The 27,660-nt window shown below is 42.7% G+C and overlaps 1 protein-coding gene across 2 annotated transcripts in view; it reads right to left on the bottom strand.

The window, feature by feature from the left end:
- Positions 1–26,237, bottom strand: part of KMT5B (lysine methyltransferase 5B) — a 51,381-nt gene extending 25,144 nt beyond the window's left edge. The window contains exons 1-3 of one of the 2 annotated variants that reach the window (XM_084632533.1): positions 25,547–26,237; positions 9,119–9,361; positions 7,339–7,486 (exon numbers count right to left, since the gene is read on the bottom strand). In XM_084632533.1, coding sequence (XP_084488659.1) covers positions 7,339–7,486; positions 9,119–9,278 — 308 coding nt within the window. In that variant the 5' untranslated portion in view covers positions 9,279–9,361; positions 25,547–26,237. Of the gene's footprint in view, positions 1–7,338; positions 7,487–9,118; positions 9,362–25,400; positions 25,427–25,546 lie in introns of those variants that run through there. The other variant, XM_084632534.1, reaches the window with a different exon arrangement.
- Between the last annotated feature and the right edge of the window lie 1,423 nt (positions 26,238–27,660).

Below are 27,660 nucleotides of genomic sequence, written 5' to 3'. Positions count from 1 at the left end.
CCTCTAATGGTTCCTGGAATTCCTCTACTTCTAGAAGCCTTATTTAGAGTTCGGCTTTGAAGCAGAGGGGAGATTCAGTGTGACTCTGTGGAGTAAATGAATTTGTAGAACAAGATTTACTGCTGGTAGCTCATCTACTTTGCTCCTCCATGGTGCTATCTCCATAGAACCCTGCTGTATGAAACATTAACAAGCAGTGAATTCCTTGAAGAGGTGGGGGCTGAGGTGTTCTGCAAAGTTAAAACAATTACTGAAGCACTGCTCTCCTGAAATCAGGACGTGCTCTTTATGCAGTGATGAGAGAATGTGTGGGTGTGAGGTGAAGTCCACATAACAGCCCTAAAGATTTCAGATAAGGGCTCGCTGTGGAGCTATACCATTTGGAAAGCCAGCTACCTAGCCCCGTAAATCCAGATCTTCAGATGCAATGAGCATGAGCTAGTTCATAACGTTACTAAATGCAGTCTTATCCATTTAGAAAACCTGTCCTCTAGCTTTTTCTCCAACAGGCAAAAATTGTTTCCGTTTCTAAATACCTTAGTTCTGCCTAAGTAGTAGATGACAGCTCTCAGCATCCAGGATGTGACTCACCTCCCCAGGAACACTATGGAACATTGGGAAAGACGGGCAGCAATACCAACAGACTGAGAAGACAGTCTAATCCCATTAATGTGAAAATTTGGGATGAGACTTAAAAACTGCCTTGTCTGTTGAATGCTGTACAAGGTGGGTTGACTGCAAAGACTTGTAACTTCCTGGTGCTCATGGCCAACAAAGAAGCCACTGGAAGTGACACCTTCAGCGAAAGGTGGTATAGTGAGCAAGAATCCAAAGGATGAATGGGTCTTTCTATAGGTTTGATTAACACCCAAGTCAAGTCTCCCATATCAGTTAGGTTTCATGATGGGAGGCTACTAGTTTGTAAGACCCTTTAAAAAGTGTTTCACAGAATACCATGGACCATAAGCAGACCTTAGCCATAGCTAAAAATAGTGAAGGATAGCCTTTATAGCAAAGAGAAAGCCCAATATAACTGGACCCGGACAACAAACCTCCTAAACTAGCTAATTTGCAGCATAACACTTCCTACCATATGGTTTTTTGGACTCCAGTAGGGTAACCTTGGATTTCTCAATCACGCAGAAGACATCTTGATCTAGAAACCCATCAGCAATATTGCCAAGTGAAACTTGAGGTCTGGGTGAGCTACCCTACCATTCAGCTAGGGAAAAAAAAACAACTTGACTCTGGAGAAAAGTGACTAGATGACAGGGCCAGCAGCTCTAGGAACGAAGCCTGAGATCACCGATCCTGTTGAACCTTCCCCAGTATTTTGGGGAAAAGGAAAAAACGAAAAAGGAGTAGAGGAGCCTTCTTTCTTACTACAAAATGCAAAACATCTGATATGCATTGTGATCTCAGGTAGCTTGTCTTGGCATAACACAAGGAAGCCCATATCTGGACGACCACTTGGCAACTATCAGATGACCAGAGCAGAATCTGAGTGATCTCTTATGCAGATCTTTACGATACCAACTCAGATGGTCAAGTGAGATGTTGTTTGTGCCAGGCAGATGCAGAGCAGAGTGTCCCCCTTTGTTTCAGATGCAACACTCTCATAGACGGATTGCTTCCTGACTCAGGTGACACAGCACTACCCTTTCTAGTTCAGAAGAGTACAGCTCAGATTGAAGGCTACAGTTATCTCAACAGCAGGCTAAGAGAAGGGCAACCCCTTCAAGACACTCTAGCAGTGTGCCCCCTCAAGAGTCTGCTGAGGGGGGAGGATATCAGCATGTGAAGCTGAGAACACTTGTTCTGTACAGATTCCATCACCCTAGCAAGGATCACATCTGCACCAACTCAAAAGAAGTGACAATGTGCAGGTGATCATCAGGCTGGACACTTGCAAATAAAAATCCCATTGACTGTTCTGGGCTGGATTTAGCTGGGTCTACTGCCTAGATCAGGTCTCAGATATTCTGAGATAATCAAGCTAGAGCCCTTGCAGAATCTACTGTATCCCCTACAAAAGCTTAGAGCCTAAGTTTTAGACCAAGATTTATTTACTTTCAGATAGAGAGAGAAAGCAAGCTCCCCACCCGCCCCATGATAGGAACTACCCTGCTGTACAACTGAGCTCCTATGAGCCAGACAAGATATAAATACATCTGCAGGTCTCAACAAAGCAGATCAGCTACAACCACCACCAAACACTTGGTGAATATACAAGGAGCTGCTGCCAGCCCAAAGCACAACACCTTATACTATTAGTGCTTGTTGCCTGCCATGAACCTAAAGTACTTCTTATGTCTTCCTTATTGAGACAGACAAACAAGAATCTTGAAAGCCCAGGATCCTGAACTAGTCCTGAGAGTTGATAGTAGGAATTATCTCCCTAACAAAACCATGCAGAATTTGGATTTCCTTAGGTATTATTCAATCTGCAAGTGGCCAGAACAGGTACAGGCTACTGAGCCTTTCAGAAAGTGAAAAATATCAGGAGAAAGGTTTTGGCACCACATCTATTTTCAAGAGAGAGTCAACACTACTTCTTCCATCAGTTTTTGAGAAAGATGCCTAAAAAGGGTACAGGACAGAGCTTGGCATGGTTTCAAACTAAAGGTGCATCCCTGTTTGACTGTGTGTAAGATTCAGTCTGAAGAAATGGCTTGCCTACCCCAGAAAAAAAGGGACAGTTACCAAATAAGAGGGGAAAGGGTGAAAAAAAATCTAAGTCTTACAACTGGTTATGAGTCGCACCCTCAGATACTGCTGAGATGCACTGCATACTGCTGCAGCAGTAGAGGAGAAAGTCTTTCCATTCCCATTGGAGGAGGAAAAGCTTCCAAGACTGTCTGGGCCCTGTGCCAGGCAGCTCCAGAAGAGAACTCTCAAAACTGCAACATTTGAAACCAGAAAGCACCTTTTAGGAGCCAAGTGACCCAAATTTAGAAACCTGGCTGTGGGTCTGGTGGTCTTTAGTTTCTTTAAGGCCACATCAGTCCCTTAGAAGAGTGAATCCATTATTTTGCCTTAAGCCTGTTGCAAAAGTTCAAAATTCCAGAGCCAGAAAAGTCTCCTGCAAGAAAGACTAGTTTGGCCAAAAGCAGACAGCTTCACTGGATATGTCAAAAGGGACTCTCAGCAAATGCCTACATATACTTATTGGTCCTCAAAGACCTTGAGGAACTCTTTTTCTTGTCCATTAGAATAAACTGGGCCTAAAATGCCATCCTAAACTATAATGAGGACTTGCTGCCAGGCTGTCATGCCCCTACGTGAGAGGCCTTGAGCATCAGGACTGCAGAGAAATAACCTATTAGACATACCTAACTTCTGGATGTTTTGTTTCCCAGGGTATATGCCATTTTCCCAGCTTGCGATTTATCATTTGCAGCAAAACCACAAGTGAGCATGTGGAAGAATATTGAGAGATTAGCTCAAATTCCTCCCTAGCTCTTGGTCCAAAGAACATGATTTCCTAGAAACCAAGGCAGCCAAGAAAGACTGGTTGCAGACCTCTTCAGCCAGTTCCAGCAGACTTTAATTGATAGAGAGGACTACTTTCTCTTGGAGATTCAAGATGTCAAAATAATGTGTTATTTCTGGGAAAAGTCACTAAATGGATCTCCAGAGTTATCAGTCCATCAAGTCCTCAGTAACACCAGGCCCTTCAGAGGAAAGGGGGAAGTGGATAAGAGCCTCATCAGAGGATGCAGTAGAAAGGTAAACCTCTCAGGACTGGCCTTCCAGTTCCTCTTTTAGAAGTGTCCGACATCATCAAGCAGAACTACTAATTGTGGGGGCTACGGTAAGGGAACCCAGAGAAGACTGCCTTCTGCAAAGAAAATGACCTGTTTCATCATCACTCCCTGGAGAAAATCACTAACTCAGGAGGCAGAGGATCAACGGCCTAAAAGCCCTAAGATGCACAATACCCATATGGAGAAAAACCTAGGTGAGATTTAAACTCTGAAGTTGCCTAAGATGACATTTAATGCTCCACAGATGCTCCAGTAAAAAAAACTAGGCTCCCTTTGAGATAGTGTTGCAGTAGAAAGTGAAAAAACCTGTTTTTCTTGGTTTCAAGAAATTCAAATCACCAAAATTAGATTCAGTAAGAACTGTGATCCAATGGATTTGAAAATGACACTGGTTTGCTCCAGAAACATGGCTTTCATAGCATCAAGGACCTATTTGCAAAGCTCCGGGGAATGCGGAGGTACAGAGAAAATCTCACCTGAACCATTCTGATAGACCCTGAAGGTGAAGTAGTAGGAGCTTGGTACTATGATAATTTGAGTCTCCAATATCCCATCTACTGGAGTATTCAAAGTTCACTGACTTCTGGTGCTTTAGTCAGATGGATCCATCTTGCCATAGATGACCTGCTTCTATTCTTCTTGTGATCCCAGTATAGGTGATTTCTCCAAATTCTAGGAGTCTGGTGGCATGCTTATCAGAGCACCCCTTTATCTTACAATATTTCCTCTTCAAAATACCAACCAATTACTATTCAAAAGGATTTGGTGATTCACATGGCATGTGGGGCTCTGAGGAGGCATGGTCATGAGAATACTGCATTAAAGTTTCTAACTAAATCCAGGCATATTATTTCAGACTTCATATTCTTTCACTAATGTTTCAGAGAAAAATAATAAAACCACCAGCAACCTATAATACACAATTCACCACACTTATTTTCTATTTGACAGCAGCAGATCAGTCAACTGGGGGTGGGGGAGGGCAAAAAGAGGAAAGGGAAAAAGTTAATTTAAATGTTTTACGAAGAATTTTAAAGATGTCTTGTCTTGCCCTGCCCAATGATTTCTGTGCAAATAACAAATCCTTAAAGAACCTTTAACTGCTGAATCATATACAAATTTTCTCTGTGGGTCTAAGACAAGATATTTGTATATTTATCCAATTGCAGCAGAAAATAGGATCTTGGCTTCCAGACATGTAAGTGAAAGTAGACCTTTAATCAGCCTTGTGCTGGACTGTTTACATAAATACAAACCTTGTAACCATATGCAAATCAACAGATACAAACATCTTCAAGATTACTGTAGAATATTCGTGACGTAACCATTTGAATAGCAGCCTCCTCTCAACTTGCCTGAAGGTGTAAAGGAAAAAAAGTGCATTTTCTACCGTGACTGGATATTTTGTTTTTAGACACACTTCAATATACAAGGTGTAATGTTTCCAAGACCTCTTAACACTGAAGTTGAAGATGTTCCAAAATTAAGAGTTGTGAAACTAATTTAATTTCTACTATCATGGTATGTCCTGGTACTAGTGTTTCTTATTCCCTGAACAATTATCTAGTCATTCTGCATCTTAAGTTTTTTACCTCATAAGACAATGCAAAACAAGAAACACACCTTACTAGATAAAAGCAACAAAAACCAAGCTGTCCTGCCCTGACAATAACCAGATGTGACCAAGAGGAGCTAAATAAGAACTAAGCTGATGCCTTCATTTTTAATTCATTGCAATAAGACAATCTCAGCAAAATTGAGAAAATGTGTTTCAAATGGAAGCTTTAAGCTTCACTAAAATGTTTCCCACACTGCTTCAAATTTAATAACTATTACCCTTGAAGTCTAATTGCACACTGCCTGTAACTGTTTTACACATCTGAGAAAGGAAGAAATTCATGGTGATAAGTCTTTTGTTTCACCACCATTTGTTTGAAATAGTAACATCTTAAAACAAACAAAAAAACTGAAGAAATGTAGTTTGCTCATCATAGTCTTATAACCAGAAAACATTACACATTTATGAAGTCGGCATGTCAATCATAAAATGAAGAAAGGAGAAATAATTTCTCTGCACGATCATTGCCCTGACAGGAAGCTACAGAATCATGTATACACCCATCTCCTTCATCTGACTTCCCATGCAATAGAAAGAGGGCTCCTTTAATTGCAGGAGCATCTGTAATCAGCTGGGCCAACTACAGCAGATGCTCAAATACTGCGGTAACAAGGACCCTAAGAATACTTACCTAAATAGGCAGTTTTATTGTGGACTCAAGATGCTAGTCTAACCAATACCCTGAAGTACACCTGAAGAATGAAAGCATTCCTTAAATGAAGGGCAGAAGGATGGATGCGGAGTTCTGAAAATGCAGCTTTTTAGAATGGGCCTGCAGATTTCAAGAGTTTGTTAACACTCCACTGCACCAATGTAACCCTAATGTGTAAGACCTTACTAGTGAATTATTTTTATTGCATGACATGAATTAATTTAGCATTCATATTGGTCAACCTGTTTTTCTACATCCAAGACCTATTTGACCTAGTAAAATACAGCAACGATCTAGTAATGGGATTGTATATAAACAGTCATGTTTAAATAAAAATTATTCTAACATAGTAGTTAAATATTTTGGATCTTCAATAAATCAAAACAAAAATTTATTCAAGGAAATACTAGCATGAACTGGCTGAATAATCTGATTATTTTTTATTTGTAATAAGGCTCCAACTGAGATCAAGGCCCCACTGTGTTTATACAAGGCCGAACACAAAATAAGAGACAGTTCCTCCCACAATTATATGTATTTTTGGTAAGCATATAGAATTAAACTACTGCAATAAAAATCCATACACAGGCAACAATTGAACAGGATGTTACAGACTGTATATAATCTGTAGTATTTCTGAAAAATAGGAACAAACTCTCAAAAACCAGACACTGATCCACACCAATTTTAGGTTCAAGTTTTCAGGAAGGTGTGTGTCCAAGTACAAATGTATACATCTGACTTGGGTGCGCAAGTCCCCAGTGTGCACATGTATATAGGCATGCGTACAGACAATCTGAATTGCATCCCTCTAGTGGGATTTTGCACACACTTGTTTGAGATTGTTGGCCTTAGTGTAACATTTAAATGGTTACACCAAGCCTATTAATAAATCAGAGATTGAAGTCCAACACCTGAAGTAACAAAAGTTTTACTTTTACCACCAAACATTATTTCAAAAGGTTAATATAACCCCTTCTGAACTGATTAACGTAACTGTTACCTAGATTAAGAAACTTTCTATTAAGTTCCTGCTCAATAATGGAACTTGACAACAGGGTTTAATGGAAATACCAACTACAGTGGTGCAGCTACATGTTGCTACCATGCTCCGAGTCCCATTTACCAGAGCAGCACCACTCTGAAGGCTAAAGATACCCAAGAGAACAAGAATATAAAAACAGATATTACCATTTTGTAAATTTCTACAGATATGCAAGAAACTCCTCATTTACCCTTTACTGTCTACATCACTAAGATGATTATTTCTCTGCTAGGTAAATAAAGGCAAACGAAGTTACCTAGTATTCATTTTGTGTGTCTGAAAACCTAAATAGGGATCAAGAACCAAACTAGTTGCTAGGTCATCATTTTCACACAGCTCCTTGGCAGACATTCCAGAGGAAGGCACGTAGCGACTTTGGCCCTCAAATCCTGAAGCACCACTACCTGCAAAAAGCAAAAACACCAGGGTTACTTAAATAGAAAACTATTCAATCTTACAGTATCCTCCCTTTAAAAGGGCAACTCCACCAAGGATACCAGCAGCAACAAGAAGTGCAAGGCACTGTACTAGTGCAGCTCTGGCTTGGATGCCCTCAATCAGCTGGGACACCAGCTAGAGTAAGTCCCTTTAAGAGAGACCACTCTGCTATCACCAGGGATTCCAGCAGCCTGTTTTGTTGATTGGAAGTACAATGGGAGAGGGGAAGAAGTGAGGACCACGAGTGTGATCTCTACCCTGTGAGTGCATGATGTAGGTTCTCATTCTTTCGTTTTATTTGATCTCCTTTGGTCTCTGTGGCAAGGGGCCATGAAACAATTAGGATGCTATCTTTCTTGGACAGGGCAAAAGACCAGATAAAACGTGAGATTTCTCTAATCCTGGGCTGACCTAGAATTTGGTTTAGGTGATCTCCTATTATTTAAATATGGCCAGAAAACTGATGTTTCTTTCAGATGCAGACCTTGCAAACAGTCTCACATACCTTCCTTGCCTAGAGATTAGATTATTGCAGTGTGCTTCACAAAAACCTCTCAAAACCATTCAGAAAAAGAGGCTGGGGCTAAGTTTGGAAGCATGCTTTTTATAGTGGCATACCAGAATTTAAAAGGTTATTATAACAGTACTCCAAGATCCGCAAGAAAGGGGATTGCTGGTAGGATGTTCTCCTTGACCTTGGAACTTGTACCATTTCACCCAGAATAAAGTAACCCAAATCTGTTAACATTTCAGACGTGCAAAAGGCCCATCTAAAGGGGATAATTAGGAGGGTGATGAGTCGTCAGGAAGGGTGAAAGTGAAGATGCAAAGGGGAGATTGTTTTCCCTAGCTATTGTTGGTTAGTAAGGTTACGCAGAATGGATGGTGTAATTTGATTTTTAAAATACTGTCAAGGGTACCTAAAACCATGGATATGTGCTCGTAAAATCATTATCAGTACACATTTCAGCAATATTTGCCTCAGAGATATCAAATTAACAAGTGACAACATAAAAGCAAAGCCTGATTTTCCAAACTCCAAATACCAGTGTTACCTGAAATTTGTATCTGGTCCTCTACTTGAAATTCATAATAAAAATTTAAATTTGTTTTTAAGAAACCTCAGTTTTACAATGGATTACTCATGTAGGTGTGACTAATAAAATTGGGGTTTACGTATATAAGAATGTATATTTATGTAACTTTCACAACTGGTTCCACAAGATTTGTGGACAAATTATTATTTTAGAATATGTCTAAAGTCCACTCTGCAACCATGTTAGTTCTTAGCCGTCACATATTAAGGATGTTTGCTGTATGCAAATTTTTTCCACTTAATTCAAAATAAATCAAAGTTAAATCATTTACATTTAACTTTTCAATGGGATTTAATAGATACTTATTTCTGAAATAACCACCACTGAATTACAAGCATAATAAAAATTATTCTACTGCTAACTGTATGTGGGGACAACAGCCTTCCCAGTGAACTAACCATGTATCTCAAGATTTCAGAATAAGCAATTAAAAAGCTAACACACCAGTAAGCAAGATTCTATGATTCACATCACAACCCAACCCTATGAACATGTACATACATCTGCTTGATCTTCTCTCAACTCCATTTTTGCTAGTCTTTGGATTCTCCTTTCCAGTGTGCTGCAACTTGGACTCATTCTGCTGATGTTCATTAGACAACTTGCCTCCATTTTTCCTGCCATTCACTACCATGTTCTTGGATTCTCCCAGCCACTTCATTCCCACAGACAACCTGACCCAGTTGCATTTAGTCACTTTTCAAAAGCCTTGGAGAAGTGGGTCAATAATTTCAGTTTCAATTCCTAGTGGAAACAAAACACCAAAATATACGAAAAGATTAAAACTAAATGAGAAGCCATTTCCAAAACACAGTTTTAAGACAAAATCTCAGAGGTGCCCAGGAACAGTAAGAATTATTGTACAACTATAACAAATTACAAAAACCATAGGCTTTAAAAAAAAAAGTCAAGAAACCAACTGAGTACTTGTTAGTTTGAAATATTTAAAGGAATTATACTTTGATACAAACAAAGGTTTCCCTGATCAGGATGCACAACTGTAGAAGTTATGCATGTCAAAGCACCATGTCTTTGAAGAGACAAGAAGAGAGTATCAGCAACTGTGCTGGTTAATACTGAAAGGCATTATTACTTCTACATTACCATATGGTACCATAAGCATGTGAAGTACTTTATAGACATAAGTAATCCAACAAAGTTCCTCACAGCAAAACAGTTTACAATCGGAGTTGGTCTATCGAGCTTGTAAATACTAGGAGTCCTACATTTTTGGAAAAAAGATTAATCTTAAAGCTATAAACTTAACCAGCATAGGTGATGGTGATTATCATGTCAACTGGCATTATGCTCACAGGGTTAATAACTTTCTGGCAGCACTCAGGGCACAGAAAGAAACAAAACAGATTTCACATGACTCGAACAAGGAGCCCTGGCAGGAGCCATGAGAGACACCCTTATTTATTTTTGATCATTTGCAACAGCTACTTGATCCACAGCAGTGGATGCTTTGAAATTGGGTAAGCAAACTTGGTACCTCCATATGAGAAAATATTGGGGGAATGCTACCCAGTAAGTGTTTGACATTTCCTAATGGAAACAATGCTTCAAAGTTTCATTTTAAATCATGTTTTCAAAACACACACAGCTCGACCACTTATAAAAATGGTACATACAATAGGCCAGAGGAGGCTCCAGAGGTAAAATATCTGACTATCATGCCCTCCTCAAAGGAAGCTGTAGCCCAGCTGCCTGTAATGGACTCTGGTGATGCATTGCTGCAGTCTACCCCATATTCAACTGTAAGCACTAGAGCAGGGGTAGGCAACCTGTTGCATGTGTGCCAAAAGCGGCACGCGAGCTGATTTCCAGGGGCACTCACACTGCCTGGGTACTGGACACCGGTCTGGGGGGTGGGGGCAGGGGAGGGGCAGCTCTGCATTTTAAATTAATTTTAAATGAAGCTTCTTAAACATTTTAAAAACCATATTTACTTTACATACAATAGTTTAGTTATATATTCTAGACTTATAAAAAGAGACCTTCTAAAAACATGAAAATGTATTACTGGTACACGAAACCTTAAATTAGAGCGAATAAATGAAGACTCGGAACACCACTTCTGAAAGGTTGCCAACCCCCACACTAGAGCATATTTGGAAGGCACTTAAGGATCCAGGTCTTAGACGGTTTCTCTTGTTTGTATAAGGCTTTCACACAGCCATAACTTAGGCTATGTCTATATTAGCACTTTTGTTGATATCACTTATGTTGCTCACGGGTGTGGAAAAAAACCCCACCCCCTTAAGCGACATAAGTTACACCGACAGAAGCGCTCGTGTCAGAGCTATGTCAGTGGGAGACACCCCCCCACTGACACATCTACCACCACTCACTGGGGCTGGTTTAATTATGACGACGGGAGAACTCTCTTCCATCAGCACAGAGCAGCTACACAGGAGATTTTACAGTGACGCAGCTGCATCGGCACAGCTATACCACTGTAAGGTCTCTAGTGTAGACATGGCCTTAAGCTACAATACTGACATGGGGATCACAGTGTTCACTGTAATGGTGAATTTGAATGAAGTCTGTGACCCCCACAGCAGCAGCTCTTTACCCATTCAAATATTGCAAGCTGGTCCACATGGTCGCAGGAGGTGCAGAGGGCCAAATTTGACTGGTGTTGCAAGCTGACCCACGGAGTCACAATGCCAATCAAATATGGTCCACATCCACACTATCTCCACTGGGGCAGATGCGCCAAACCTGAATGGTGCTGTGACTACATTGGCCAGCTTGTGATGCCTTGAGCAGGGAAGCGGGCCCAGCCCTGTGGGATAAGAGCCGTTGCTGCAGGGTAAGTGTACAGTGGGCTCACTGTCCAATCACAGCTCCACCTTATGGGGCCTCCATTCCCTTTGACATATCCTTGTTTTCTGCACCTCTGCTGGGACAGTTATTAAATTTTTTCCTGAAAAAATCGTAGACTTAAGTAGAACTATCTAAATCAGCTCTCTGAGTGATGATGCTTACATTTAGAGCCAATATTTCATTTGGACAAAATGACCAAACAAGTGATGGATATCATATGGTGCTCAAATTCTTTGCTAGATCATTCAATGCTGATAAATACAAAAACACTTCAGGAAATCCCCACTGAAAATTAACTGTCTCTGAAACATCTGGATAAATGGAATTTTGAATGACTACATAGGGATTAAAAGTTACATTAGACCAAAATCTGGGATTTGCTATGTTCATCTGTCAACTGGTGGTAAAAGAAAACCTGCTAGATTGAGAGAGCAGTGACAGCTATAATTCAAACCATAATGACTAGCAAAAAAATTCTGTATCATCATCATATGATTTTGGTAATAGATATTCTTTACATCGTTAGTGCTAGAAATCAATGACTGATAGTACCGAAAAGACAAGAATCCCAATTTTTACATAGTATAAAGCATTCACTTCTACCTTCATCAGTTTGTGACATCTCAGATACTCAAGTGTTGGAATCTGAGTGGAAAATGGCAAAGACAGTAATGAGAATGATGTGACTTTACAGTCAAATATCTCAGCTTGCCACACACATGAAAGACTAGTAAATGTTTTCAAGCAATGGTCCTGGAGTTGTAAATAAAGAAAACATGTTGATCCCCAACAGGGAAATATTCCATTGCAAACACGGATATCTGAGGGAATTATATTGCAGCACAGTTAACTACAGTTTCTGGAAGCAGAGCAGACAGAATTTATGAGTTCTAAAGGTCCACTTAAAAGTTCTGAGTGTGCCTAGTTTCTAAGAGGAATACTCCTCAACTGTCAGAACTCATGGATACATATGCGATCAAGTAAGAAGATTATTTTCTAGTATACCTCCTGACAGAACACTAATTTGTTTTGAATTGTAAAGCACAACTTAACATTACTCTACAAAGAGCAATAAAAACAGAATGAACTAATAAGGAACACAAACAGCAGAGACAACAGACAACGTTAGAAATGGATGGGAGGAAGGGGATGACATCAAAAGCAAAGGTTAAGTCTGTTAATTTAAAATTCAGAGTTTAAAACAGATAGTGATCTAATGGCCTGAGGCTACCACTACACCTACTAGTCCATGTAAAAATTAGGTCTAGCTCAATGGGCCAGGAGTAAGTAGTGTTAAAATTAGAGCAGAAAATCTACAGTATGTAAATGACCAGCAAACCTCGCTTTTTGTTCACAGCCTTTTGCACAATTTATCATATCAGCAAGACATTACTGCTGTACACCACTGTACCTTGATCCTCATACACCACTGTACTTTGATCCTCGTGATCACATGATTTGTGGAGAAAGTGATCCAGTTCTAAACAATCTGAAAATTGCATTTAGGTACTGTAGGAGTCAGATTTAAATTGAAAAAGCAGGGTCCGTTTCATAGCATAAATGTACCGTACACAATAAGCTTGTCATACTCAATTTACAGTATTACCAGTTGAAAAGCGTTTTATCCTAGCAGATTAGATTGCAAGATTTTTAGTGACCTAATCAGATACTTTATATGTATTGCGCTCTAAGATTTTTCTAAATTCCCAACATTTAGGAAAAGTATGCCACATTGTTCGGTGCATGTTTTCATCAGTTAAAAATAATTATATTAGGTATCCTATGCCTCCAAAGTGCTCAGTGCCATATAATGAAGTAAACGTTTGTAATACAGATGGCTAGAAGTACTGCCAAAAGACTGCAAATAATTATTCAAACAAAAGGTAAAGGAAAAATATGACAAGTAGGGACAGAAGATTTAACAAAACTACAAGCTCCAAAACCTACTAGAACTCTAATGCAAAGACATAGAGGTTCAAGAATCTTTTCTGATAATTGTCATATCATAATACAAAGTGAAAGTATTTAGAATGCAATGGAAAGCATATGACCAAAAAAAAAAAAAAAATGGTTTGGAATTTTCCTCAGAAAAGCTCTGCACCAGGAAGTTTTGGTTAAGCCACTACAGCTATGGAGGCAGATTATATGTATTCCAATTAAATCTGTTTTAGCAACTCTTTGCTGTGAAGAGGTAACAAATATCATGTGGACATGAATTCAGTCCAGCATCTTTTTACATCCAGACTGAATTTTGCCAAGCTACAATAAAATGAAGTACAGGCAATTGCAGTCTGTTGGAGGAACTTTTTTTGTAGCAGATGAGTTCTAACGTAACCATATTAAGTGCTTCTGTCCAAGTAATGGGTGAGTGTTTCTGCTGTGACATGTGAAAGAAACACATCAGTTACACTTCAGCCAGGAAAACAAACATGCTACATGAAGGAGGAAACTAGGCTTGAGTCAGTTTAACTCTGGTTCTGCAGATGCCACTGAAGAAGCACTGTTTGTAAATTCAGCATTGGTACAATTCTTTGGGGGGTGGGTGGGGGAAGGGGCATGGAGGAGGGGAATAATACAAAACAACAACAACAAGGAAGGAGGGAAAGGGGGACAGGAGAGAGATCAATGGGGAGGAGGCGGGGGGGGGGGGAAGCAAGGCTAATTTGCTCAATTTTAAGGTAAAGATGGTCTCTGTAGCCAAAAATTAAAATGCTATTAAGTAATAGTTATGCAAATTTATTAGACAAATACTTGTCAAGGCGATTACAAGAGACAGGAACTCCCCTAAGTAGGATACAGATGCAATTCTGGTGAAAACTCCAAAACAATTTACACTCTAGCAGCAAGGAAGGGACAGTGGACTTCTCCGCAGGCCCCACTGGGACCCAACTTTTATTTGTCTGACCACTCCCACCTCTTTTATATTAGATTGGCATTAAACAATTTTAGTTTGCAAGCCAGTTGTAGGTGTCCGCAGAATTTTGCATATCATGTATATGCATCTTGGCCCTACACTGAATTTCTTCCTTATTAACACACACTACCTCCAAGATCTGGTATCAAGGTCCAAAATCAAGAAACAGAATTTCTTTGGTGACCAACACTGTTGCTAGGTCAGATGGAGGCATCAAAGCAAAACAAAGCAAGAGACTCACTCACCATGCCAACCAAAAGTGCAGAATCAAACCTGCGTTATGCAAAAAAATAGCCGGAGAAGTATCATGGGCTAATGGTAGATTTTATGAAGTTAGAATTATTTCAGAATTTAATTTAAACATTCAAATGAGGGACATTGTGCAACACTACTTAATTTGAACAATTAAAGAGAAATTACGTTTTTCTGTAACAGACAGATCTGCCACTCATCACTGTAATAGCCATGTAGCCACTTTAGAATGGCAATAGTGAAATCCCCATGTATTTGATGGAATCTGAGGCTCTTCTTCCTTTTCAAGTGGTAGAAACCTCTGCTTGGGGGTAAATTCTCACCCCCCACATACATTTAAGGATCCTTGTTAGTCTTTCAAACTACATAACCCAATAAACTACATAAATAAGTTCTAACTTGGGGCTTCTCTGCAGGAAATTTACTAGCCTAATTACACCAGTGTAACTCTTATTCTGGAACAAGAGTGTCCAAATGGGGAGTTACACAAGTATAACTATAGTAAAATTACACTGGTAAATTTCACTGTGCAAACAAGCCCTTAGTTTCAATGTACAGCCTAATCTCACTTCACATCTCTCACATCCAGACACTCTGAGTGCTGACTTCAAGATGATAAATTCAATTACATTTATCAGCTTCTGAACCCTGTTGGAGATGTACTTTTTTTTTTTTTTTAAAAACACATAGCACCTATTACTGTGCTCTCTGAATGCTCCCCAAAACTATAAGGTACACAAAGATAAAGTGGCTAATCATATATGTAAAAATGCCGTATTTACATTAATACACATCCCTAGAAAGCAGTGTAAAATGTAAAGTCCTGTGGTTAGTCAAAGAATTAGATCTGGCAGCACCCTATTTAAAAGCATGCTGGCAATACTTATTTCACTAAGTTTTTTTCATGTCACTTGCCCGCATTGCTTATTACAGTATTAATGAAATCACATCACCAATATTAGTCCTACTCTACACTTGTAGCAGAGTGTAGAGTACATGTAGCTACACGCCACAGTGAAAAACAAGCTGCATCCACACTCACTGTGGTATGCAGTTACATCCAGCAGTAAAAGACTCTGGAAGGGGCAAAACTTTTCCCTGCTATCCACCCCCTGCCAGAGAATTTTCCCACCCGAGTCTTTCATGGTAGCAGGGAAAGGCTCTGGTAGCAGAACACTACATTGCTAAAAAGAGCAGTGTAGATGTAGGAGGCACTGCTTGGGTGAGTAAAGAGCCACATAGGACACATGCATAGAATATCAGGGTTGAAAGGGACCTCAGGAGGCCATCTAGTCCAACCCCCTGCTCAAAGCAGGACCAATCCCCCATTAAATCATCCCAGCCAGGGCTTTGTCAAGCCTGACCTTAAAAACTTCTAAGGAAGGAGATTCTACCACCTCCCTAGGTAACGCATTCCAGTGTTTCACCACCCTCCTAGTGAAAAAGTTTTTCCTAATATCCAACCTAAATTTCCCCCACTGCAACTTGAGACCATTACTCCTTGTCCTGTCCTCTTCTACCACTGAGAATAGTCTAGAACCATCCTCTCTGGAACCACCTCTCAGGTAGTTGAAAGCAGCTATCAAATCCCCCCTCATTCTTCTCTTCTGCAGACTAAACAATTCCAGTTCCCTCAGCCTCTCCTCATAAGTCATGTGTTCCAGACCCCTAATCATTTTTGTTGCCCTTCGCTGGACTCTCTCCAATTTATCCACATCCTTCTTGTAGTGTGGGGCCCAAAACTGGACACAGTACTCCAGATGAGGCCTCACCAATGTCGAATAGAGGGGAACAATCACGTCCCTCGATCTGCTCGCTGTGCCCCTACATATACATCCCAAAATGCCATTGGCCTTCTTGGCAACAAGGGCACACTGCTGACTCATATCCAGCTTCTCGTCCACTGTCACCCCTAGGTCCTTTTCCGCAGAACTATTGCCTAGCCATTCGGTCCCCAGTCTGTAGCGGTGCATTGGGTTCTTCCGTGCTAAGTGCAGGACTCTGCACTTATCCTTATTGAACCTTATCAGATTTCTTTTGGCCCAATCCTCCAATTTGTCTAGGTCCCTCTGTATCCTATCCCTGCCCTCCAGCGTATCTACCACTCCTCCTAGTTTAGTATCATCTGCAAATTTGCTGAGAGTGCAATCCACACCATCCTCCAGATCATTTATGAAGATATTGAACAAAACCGGCCCCAGGACCGACCCCTGGGGCACTCCACTGGACACCGGCTGCCAACTAGACATGGAGCCATTGACCACTACCCGTTGAGTCCGACAATCTAGCCAACTTTCTACCCACCTTATAGTGCATTCATCCAGCCCATACTTCTTTAACTTGCTGACAAGAATACTGTGGGAGACCGTGCCAAAAGCTTTGCTAAAGTCAAGAAACAATACATCCACTGCTTTCCCTTCATCCACAGAACCAGTAATCTCATCATAGAAGGCGATTAGATTAGTCAGGCATGACCTTCCCTTGGTGAATCCATGCTGACTGTTCCTGATCACTTTCCTCTCATGTAAGTGCTTCAGGATTGATTCTTTGAGGACCTGCTCCATGATTTTTCCGGGGACTGAGGTGAGGCTGACTGGCCTATAGTTCCCAGGATCCTAATCCTTCCCTTTTTTAAAGATGGGCACTACATTAGCCTTTTTCCAGACATCTGGGACTTCCCCCGTTCGCCACGAGTTTTCAAAGATAATGGCCAATGGGTCTGCAATCACAGTCGCCAATTCCTTTAGCACTCTCGGATGCAATTCGTCCGGCCCCATGGACTTGTGCACGTCCAGCTTTTCTAAATAGTCCCTAACCACCTCTTTCTCCACAGAGGGCTGGCCATCTACTCCCCATGCTGTGATGCCCAGCGCAGCAGTCTGGGAGCTGACCTTGCTAGTGAAGACAGAGGTAAAAAAAGCACTGAGTACATTAGCTTTTTCCACATCCTCTGTCACTAGGTTGCCTCCCTCATTCAGTAAGGGGCCCACACTTTCCTTAGCTTTCTTCTTGTTGCCAACATACCTGAAGAAACCCTTCTTGTTACTCTTGACATCTCTTGTTAGCTGCAGGTCCAGGTGCGATTTGGCCCTCCTGATTTCATTCCTACATGCCCGAGCAATATTTTTATACTCTTCCCTGGTCATATGTTCAACCTTCCACTTCTTGTAAGCTTCTTTTTTATGTTTAAGATCTGCTAGGATTTCACCGTTAAGCCAAGCTGGTCGCCTGCCATATTTACTATTCTTTCGACTCATCGGGATGGTTTGTCCCTGTAACCTCAACAGGGATTCCTTGAAATACAGCCAGCTCTCCTGGACTCCTTTCCCCTTCATGTTAGTCCCCCAGGGGATCCTACCCATCCGTTCCCTGAGGGAGTCGAAGTCTGCTTTCCTGAAGTCCAGGGTCTGTATCCTGCTGCTTACCTTTCTTCCCTGTGTCAGGATCCTGAACTCAACCAACTCATGGTCACTGCCTCCCAGATTCCCATCCACTTTTTCTTCCCCCACTAATTCTTCCCGGTTTGTGAGCAGCAGATCAAGAAAAGCTCCCCTGCAGTTGGCTCCTCTAGCACTTGCACCAGGAAATTGTCCCCTACGCTTTCCAAAAACTTCCTGGATTGTCTGTGCACCGCTGTATTGCTCTCCCAGCAGATATCAGGAAAATTAAAGTCACCCATGAGAACCAGGGCGTGCGATCTAGTAGCTTCTGCGAGTTGCCGGAAGAAAGTCTCATCCACCTCATCCCCCTGGTCCGGTGGTCTATAGCAGACTCCCACCACTACATCACTCTTATTGCTCACACTTCTAAACTTAATCCAGAGACACTCAGGTTTTTCTGCAGTTTCGTACCAGAGCTCTGAGCAGTCATACTGCTCCCTTACATATAGTGCTACTCCCCCACTGTTTCTGCCCTGCCTGTCCTTCCTGAACAGTTTATAGCCATCCATGACAGTACTCCAGTCATGTGAGTTATCCCACCAAGTCTCTGTTATTCCAATCACGTCATAATTCCTTGACATCACCAGGACCTCCAGTTCTCCCTGCTTGTTTCCAAGGCTTTGTGCATTCGTATATAAGCACTTGAGATAACCTGCTGATCGCCCCTCATTCTCAGTATGAGGCAGGAACCCTCCCCTCACAGACGTTCCTGCCTGTGCTTCTTCCCAGTATCCCGCTTTCCCACTTACCTCAGGGCTTTGGTCTCCTTCCCCCAGTGAACCTAGTTTAAAGCCCTCCTCACTAGGTTAGCTAGCCTGCTCGCAAAGATGCTCTTCCCCTTCTTCGTAAGGTGGAGCCCGTCTCTGCCCAGCACTCCTCCTTCATGGAACGCCATCCCATGGTCAAAGAATCCAAAGCCTTCTCTCCAACACCACCTGCATAGCCATTCGTTGACTTCCACGATTTGACGGTCCCTACCCAGGCCTTTTCCTTCCACGGGGAGGATGGACGAGAACACCATTCCTTAAGATTCAGACATGTTGGGCACTCTACTCACCTAAGCAGTGCCTCACTGTCTACACTGGTATTTATACCCATGCTATGCTACCTAGGCATGCAGTGTCTGTACTCTGCACACCTACCCTTAGAGTGCTGCAATATACCTCAGAATGTACTTTTTATAAAGTTCTATTTTCACATAGTTATAGCTTCTGTAACAGTTACCTTTTCCTCTGAAGTTTCTTGTACTTCTTAACCAAAGGTGAAATGTTATGGGAAGTTTATAACGGTTCAGCTTGGCCAATTCTGTGATATAAAATGTATTTTTCAAAAGTCTAAGTTTTTGAGATACCCTTTTGTGTTGAAATATCTCAGAAGACAACTCATCTTTTTAAAAATGGAAGCTTGCTAGGATTTACCCCTTAACATAGAAAAATGTCTTTGATATGTTTGAAAAAGTTTGGCCTAAAAATACTTGGGTAACACACATTACAGAAACTATAGACTGACTACTTCCATCCCTCAAACTCACAAAGGAATTACACATTCTTTAACATTTGGCTGTTCTGGACCTACCTGTAAACAAACCATACCTCCCTTGAATTCCCTACTGTGTTTATTTAGATGACACATTAAATACAATTTTCCTACAGACTGGGGCTTTACTACAGACAGCACCAAGCTCTAGAAAGCATGTTTTGAAACTGGCAGTGAACATCCAGCAAAAAAAGTTGCCAGTTATGCTGGACTCTTGTTGATTGGGTGAAAGGTAAGCTTGACGGCCTTTCCATTGAGCACCCAAGCTACTAATTTCAAGTTTTGCATGCTCTGTAGGATGCCTGGGCTAGAAAATATGCAAAATTTTAACTAAACTTAAAACTGGGACACTGGCAACATAATCATGACAAACAAGTCTGCTTACCTGTGTTATATAGTTCTAATAATCTAAGGTATTATCTATAATAATTTTTAAAAATCCAGTTTACTTTTCAGTATTTATGCTGTTTACATTTTTCAGTGGGGAAAATGAAAGTCAATCAAGTCTGTTTTATTCTTTTTATAGGCAGTGTAACTGATTGCAGTGATGAAGAGTTTGGACATAGACGTCAAACACTGCAAAAGTGTCCATTTAAAACAGTGGTTTTGCTTTAATTTGTAGAAAGATTTCTCATTGGTCTTAAATTCTTTGTAAAAACAAGCTTTTGCAAAACTTAAGTTTTTCCTCAAGTTTTTTTTTTTAAACTGATCAAAAATGTCTTCAGTCTTGAAAAATAAAACCTAATATATGGTTTAAAGGATAAATTTTAAACAAAAAAGTTACCTTTGAGATTTTACATATGCTAACAAGAAATGCAAACCCGTAGTTTCACAAAACTCGGGCACATATCCTGCAAATACTTATATAAATCCTTAAAAATGAGTGGATTACTCATACGTTTAATGGGACTATTACCTGTACTACCAAGAGGCATCATTGTGGTATGGATGATCTAAGACATTACAGTTAACACTATATAGTGGCAAGACATAGGGGTTATTGTTGCCATTGGAACCATAATGGAATTTCTTTAATGTTAGGAAAATATGACTTTATAGCCACAAAAATTAGTAAGGTGGCCCAGGCCACTTTAAGTTTAAACGTATGGTGTTCAAAGAATGAAATCAAATAAGCTGTGGACTCACTTCTGCAATATTCACCATATCAGGATGTAGTGTTTAATTCAGTGTAAAAGGAAACTTTAAAATAAGCCTCAACACATCCACAACAAAAGTGATATAAAGTATAGAAGTGACATTTACTCTAATCTGCCATACTAGTCATCCTTCATTAGTAATTGTATTATTTAAAGCCAACAGACAAGTTTCTCATTATAATTTGAATTAAAATAAGATACAACCAACTACATTCATAGAACCTGTTTTGCTTTCATAGCAGTCACAATTCAACCTGTTTGGGAAATCTTATGGAAAAACAAAACCGTCTGACGCATCAGTTCAACCACTGCAGGCTCACAATAGGATAAAAACCCATGTTTCTTTTTGCAAAGTGGAAAAACCTCAAATGACAGCCACTCTTTTTACTGTAGTAGAACCTCCTATGTAGCGCTCAACCTTAACAAGGAATCCACTTCATCGCAAGAGGAATTTCTGAAGAGGGAAAGGGAAAAGAGGGATTTGGGAAGCGGCACAGGATGAAGTTAGATCACACACTCCAACACCCAGAGATCAGTAGTAGTTCCACTTTACACCACAAGGAAGCTATCAAATGGTCTCCAAAAGGAAAAAGATCAAGAGAGAGTTAAATTAAGATTAGGACTAGGCTCTCAGGTAAATTTAAGGTTGGGTAGGGAGAACGCTAAAGAACCATATTTGTTTAAAATACCTCCTCTTACCCTGCCTTTTCAGTTTGACACAATTGAGACTTCTACTGCTTCACTTTAACCCTTCTCTCCAGAAGGTATTATTTTTGGATCTGGACAAAAACTACATCGGCCTACATTGGATAGCCCCAATGATGATTGAACAAGAGACCAAAACTTCATCTTCTTCAGTAACTCATTGGTCTTGCTACTGAACAAGGTCTTCCCATTAAAGGAGAAATCCCCCATTTTGCCATAAGGTGCCTAGCCTTGACGCAGTGATGCCAGCAAATGCAAGCAGAGCATGAGGTCAGATGCCAGTTACTGATGACACACAGAGGGCATTCTGAGGAACCACACCCCTCAGCAATGATGTCTCACTTCTTTTTCTTCCTACTTCAAGAAATAATCAAGTAAAGGGACCATCATGTACTAAAGTCTGATTTGATATTGGGGCACAACAGCCTGATAATTATAAACATAAATCTCCAACAAACAAAAGGTACACTTCTGCCCAATACATCTTCTTGACTTCTTTGTCAGATGGAGCAGAACATCCAACCCTAGAGCCCTTAGTCTCTTTGGGCCTACACAGCAATGAAACAGCCCCACAGCCTGAACATGAGTTGGGTGCATGGGCCAGCTGCAGGTTTTTCTTTGTTGTGCGGACCTACCCCAAGATGTGGGATGTTTCAGCATGAGATGGATTAAAAGGGGAGGCATTGAAAAGGAATCTGGAGAAGACTGCTCCAAGGATCCTGAAAACCTCAGAGAAAAGACTCATAGCAGAGACCAAAGGGGAATGAGAATCTGCCCAATCAAAGCTCTCTTGTGAATGGAGCTGTTCAGGAGAGCCTCCAAGACCATCTCAAATGTTGTTGTTGTGGCCAACACAGGCAACACCCCCCCATATTAGAGACTCTGAACTCTCAGACCCTGCTACACTCCCAGATTCAAAGGAGAACTCACCACAAAATACTTCTGAAGAGGAATGGACTGTATGTGTGGGATAAAAATGCACTGCCACCAAAGAACTAACACTACCCCCAAAACAGAAAGTCTCCAGTGCTGAAAGGGGCATATTCGCTAGATCAGCTGGTCCCTGTCTGGGAGCAAACACTGTCAGAGCCTTCAGAGGCAACAGAGCTGGCTACTGCAGTATCAACTCTGTCTCAGAAGAGAACAGAGAGCATTCTGCCATCATGGAGCTGGATGAAAATCTTGGGCCTGACATCAAAGGTTTCTGCTTCCCTACTTTAAAGGGGTCTGAAGCAGACAAAGAGTTACTCTGTCCCCACACAGATATGGGGCACTGAGGCAAGGACAGATCCACGGATCTAGTTCATAAGGCCTCCATAATTAGGAAAGCAGGAGGCTTAGTGCGAGAGCCCTTCAGGTCCAAGGAATGAAGGTTCAGCATTCTGAACAACTGTCCAAGCAATGGCCTTTTCCCCAAGAAACATTATACACTGGAGTTCATGCATCCAATCCTAGGAGGACAGGGAACCATGAGATAACACCACCTAGACCAGACTTTTCCCACTGCTGATTCCATGGGGTCCAGATCAGACATGATGCCTCAGAACCCGAAGTCCAAAAATCTACACATGTAAACCCTAAAGCTATTTACATTACCAAAAATTAGTAATAAGACAGGCGAAAAACAAACAAACCAAGCCTCTGTACACAAAACAGAAGTCCTATGCCTGTAAATGACCATGGAAAGGAAACAAACACACACTAGTGGCATTGCATCTCTATAACTTTGGCTCCGAATGTTCGGTGCCATGAGGGAGCACTCATGCAGTCCCAAAAGTCACTACTTTTCTAAAAGATTTATGAAGCTCAGTGACACTGGAAGGCTATATCCCACAAGTGGGAATATGCAGAGGCTACCTCAGAACAGCAGTCTGACAGACATTCATGGTAAAATCATGTGAGATAACAAGGAATCCTTACTGTGATAAGTTAGGGCATATGTCTTGGGCTAAACCAATGTACTGTATGAACTGAAAGGAATACTGGGAACTGCAGTCCTATAGCAGCACAATGTATCAGATTAGAACTAACATATACGAAACCCTCTTCAATGTTTATAATGAATACACATGGATCTGTTCTAACACGACATGCATTCAGAAAGATCAAGATATATAAACATTCATTTACTAAGTAAGATGATGTAGCTTCATTCAACAAATTTAATTTCTACTTTTTAATTAGGTGTTACTTTGATGAATAAACCAAATAGAATTTAGGACTCGTATGTCTTGTAACCAAAGAAAATCTTATATTAGGGCAATTTAATTATGTTTCAAAAGCATTTTACTACCATTCTACTTCTGAGATATTAGTATATTTCAGCTATCTTGAACAAATTCAACCTAGAGGTTAACTTTTAAGAAAAAATGAAATTGAAGGATGCGTGTGTATGAATGTTCGTACATAGCTGTATTATGAAAACATTCTAATAGTTCTGATAAATTTAAAATTCATAAGATTGGGGTTATTTCAAGTTTAATAAATTAGAGTGCAACTTTATGAAATCTTGTGTGTTCTACTTCTACAGTCAATATATAATCTGAAGCTCATTTGGCTCAAATAAAACTCACCTTTAATTTGCTAATTTACAATGTAATCAGTTTTTAAGTGTTTTGCTGAAGGCTGAATGCATGTGCTTCCAATTTACCCTAGATTTCAATGGAAATATTATAAACATATATGTGATCAATACACAGAAACCATTAGGTAATTACTCAATACTATATATAAAAGGATTCTGTCACAGATTTGTTAAAACACCTCTGTAAAACTTCACACATTTTCCCCCTGGTTGCTCTCTTTCAGAGAGGAATTTCTTAAAAGACCATTTAATTCAAAGTCCCCAGTACAAGTTTGATTCTGGATGAGGATACACATTTTCCTTCCTCATGATCCCTGTTGTAACTTCAGAACTTTTGGTCTTTCATCAACAGAAAACAGGAGACATTTCAATATAATGGCAATGTCTTCAGAACCAAGAATGCCCATTCAAAACAGGTTTAATAAAAAGCCAACCAGCAGAGATTTAACACAGATTAAGACTGTAATATTATTTATTCATACATAGCTACAAAGGATGCAAACTCTACAACTGAACTCCAGTGATCAGATCTCTTGGTATCAAAGTTGCAATAAGCTGCCAGCACAGTTTCCGTCCTCAGTTACACACACACCCAAGCAGGGTGAAACTGCTCCCCAACTCCTAACCGCAGGGAAGAAATGGATTAGGTGGGAAGCTCCTTCAGATTGCCAGGGAAGATGCAACTTTATGCTATTCTCCTCTCTGCTTCTTCTCTAATGCTGTGCTGCCCCCTTGAGGTCGCCTCCTGCCTTCTCTGGACTATGTGGACAGACACCCCAGTCCCTTCGAAGGATCCAAAGTCCTCATCCTTCCTGGTCACTGAAGCCCAAGGTGTCACGGTCACCCAGCCCCCTCTTTTCTTCCACACCCAGCGAGGAGACGGAACACCCAGAGCCACTTCCCCTGTCAATCAATTCCTCCCCGGCCGACGGAGCCGCCATGGGTCCCTTTAAACCCCGGAGAACCAGAGGATGTCAGCTGTCAGAGAGCAGCCCACCGCCCGCAACCTCCGCGGGTGGCACCCGGCTCTCCTCGCGGCGGCACCCAGCCGCACTGCGATCCCCCCGGGGGCAGACACACACGGCCCCCGCCCACCGAGGGCGGGGGGAGGGGGACGACACACACACGGCTGGCACCCCCGCCCCACACATCACCCCCGTCCCTCCCCCAGACGCTACCCCCCACACCATCCCCTCCGGTCCTGGCTAGTACCCCCCACGGTGCCCGACTCCCCCGCCCTGGGATCCCAGCCATGCCCCCGGTGCAGCCCCCGCCGCCCCAGCTACTGCCTCCCGCGACCCCCTCCACCCCCAGCGCCCCCGACAGAGCCACCCCCACATTAACTACCCCCGGGCCAGCTCACCATAACTCCCCTCCCCCAGCAGCCACGGACCCCCTGGGCTGGGGGCCCCTCCCCGGAAGGAGATCGCCCCCCCCGCCCCCTTGGGCACGGCCCCCCCGAAACAGGGCCGCTGGCCGCTTGGCAGCCCCACCCCACCGAACACTTACCGCCTGGCTGCCCCTCCGCGCTGGGATCCCCGCCGCCGTCCCCGGCCCCGCTGCCCCGAGCTCCGACCAGAGGAAAATTAATCATAAAAAAAATATTAATAATTCCAGGGGGAAAAATGGCGGATTAAAATCCAAGATGGCGGCAGCGAGGGCCAAACGCTTGTGGGTCAGAGCCACCTAGAGATCCATCCGCCGGCCCCGCGACAAAGAGTCCCCTGGGCCCCCTCGCAGAGACCCTGCGGAGCGGTGGCGATACAGTCACCGCCTCCTGCTTCTCCGCGGGGAGCCCCCGGCACTCGGCTCACACAACTTAGAGCGGCCTCCGGTACGCGCCGGGATCCCTTCTCTTCTTCCTAGCCCCGCTACCTCCTCTCACAGCCGGGAGAGGCGCCTCCTGCCCGTGTGCTCCAAGGCGGCGGAGGAACACGCCAAGCCTAGCTCCAGCTAGATCGCTCCTCGCGGCGGAGGAATACGTCTCAAAATAAATCCCTTTTGTCTCTTCACGCTACTTCACAGAGCGAAGGGGCAGCGCCGTACGGGTTTCTCCGTCTGCGCCTCACCTGTGGCGCAAGAACAGTACGGCGAACGACTCCCATGACCTCTCACACGGCTCTGAGCCGAGCGGAAGGGTTCACACCATCACACTGAAACGAGTTCCGGCCACACCACAGATTTACGGGGCGGCCGCGGCGGAGCACGAAAATAAGTTCCGGACACTAGCGGTGTCGAAAGGGATCCTTCCGCCGCCGGCTGCCCTTTAAATACCAGGCACTGGCAGCGGCGGAAGGAAAATGAGCCCCGCCCACCCGCGAAGGGGGGCGTGAGGGTCGCTCGAGGCGCGGCGCTTGCACACGGCGAGGAGACTTGTCCGCCTGCGGAGCGACCAGCGGGGTGCTGAGGGGATGTATCCCCCGCGCCTCACACTTCCAGTGTCCCCGGCCTGGGGACCCCGAGGGGTTCTCACCCCGGTCTCCAGATACCCACCTGTGTGTGTCAGCGCGTATGGGGGGCGGTCACCACCTCAGGGCGTGGGGGTTTCCAGGGTTTACTTTGGCTCGCTGCCTCTCTGGGCTACTTGTAGCCCGAGGCGCCATCCCTCCCTTGCTGAAGGGGTGGCTCTGCTGGGGCAGGGCCTGGCTAACAGCGTAAGTGTCCTTCGGTGCTTGCCACTCGCCTGCTTTGGCTTCCAGTCAAAATCCCCAAAGTAAGGGATAGGTCGTGGCACGCACCAGGAGCAGCAGGTTTATGTCATTTTTGGTGGTGCCCAGAATGGGTCTAAATCCTGCTTCTTCCCCCCCCCCCACATATAAGCCAATATATATATTTTAAAATAATGTAAAAGTGGACTGGAAATAACGCATAACAATTTTCCCCTGTACTGCCCAATGGGGGGCGGGGGATGAGGGCTCTGAGGATGAGGGGTTTGCCATGTGGGAGGTGGATCAGGACTAGGGTAAAGGGTTGAGGTGTGGGACTGAGGGCTGCAGGGTGGGGCAAGGGATGAGGGGTTCAGCCTGCAGGAGTGGGCTCCTCTGGGGTAGAGGGTTGAGATGTGTGGGGATGAGGGCTCTGGCTGGGGGTGCGGGCTCTGGGGTGGGGCCAGGAATGAGGAGTTTGGGGTACAGGCAGGCTGCCCTAGGCCTGGCTTCTGCAAAGTCTTGGTTACTATTATCTGAGAATGTCATTAAGCATTGACTTGGGGCAGATCAACACTTAAAAGGTGGCTGGGGTGCCCCTTCTTCCCTGCCCTTTTCCCACACGGTCTAGCCACCATTTCATACCTTTCTCCTGCCTTCCCCCACCTTTATTTACAAAGGGATCTCTTGTTTTTAAAACCTGAGTCACTTAGATGAACTGCTTTTCCCTAATACACAGTTACCCTCTTTAATGCGTATCCTAACAGTTTTCTAGGGTTAACTGCACATCATAAAACAGGACCCCATTGAAGACAGGCTACAATTATGAGTTACCATTAGTTTATAAATTAATACTAGTATGTGCACTAATACAAGTAATTTATCAGAGATACGTCATTTTGAGCTGTCTGCATGCCAGAATCATTCAGCTTCATACACACATGCTTGTGTATTGCACATTAGCTTTTTTAGTGATCT

This window comes from Lepidochelys olivacea (genome assembly GCF_965140295.1).
Source record: "Lepidochelys olivacea isolate rLepOli2 genome assembly, chromosome: 6".
In the NCBI taxonomy this organism is placed as follows: domain Eukaryota; kingdom Metazoa; phylum Chordata; order Testudines; family Cheloniidae; genus Lepidochelys; species Lepidochelys olivacea.
This window is presented reverse-complemented; position numbering and strand designations above follow the sequence as displayed.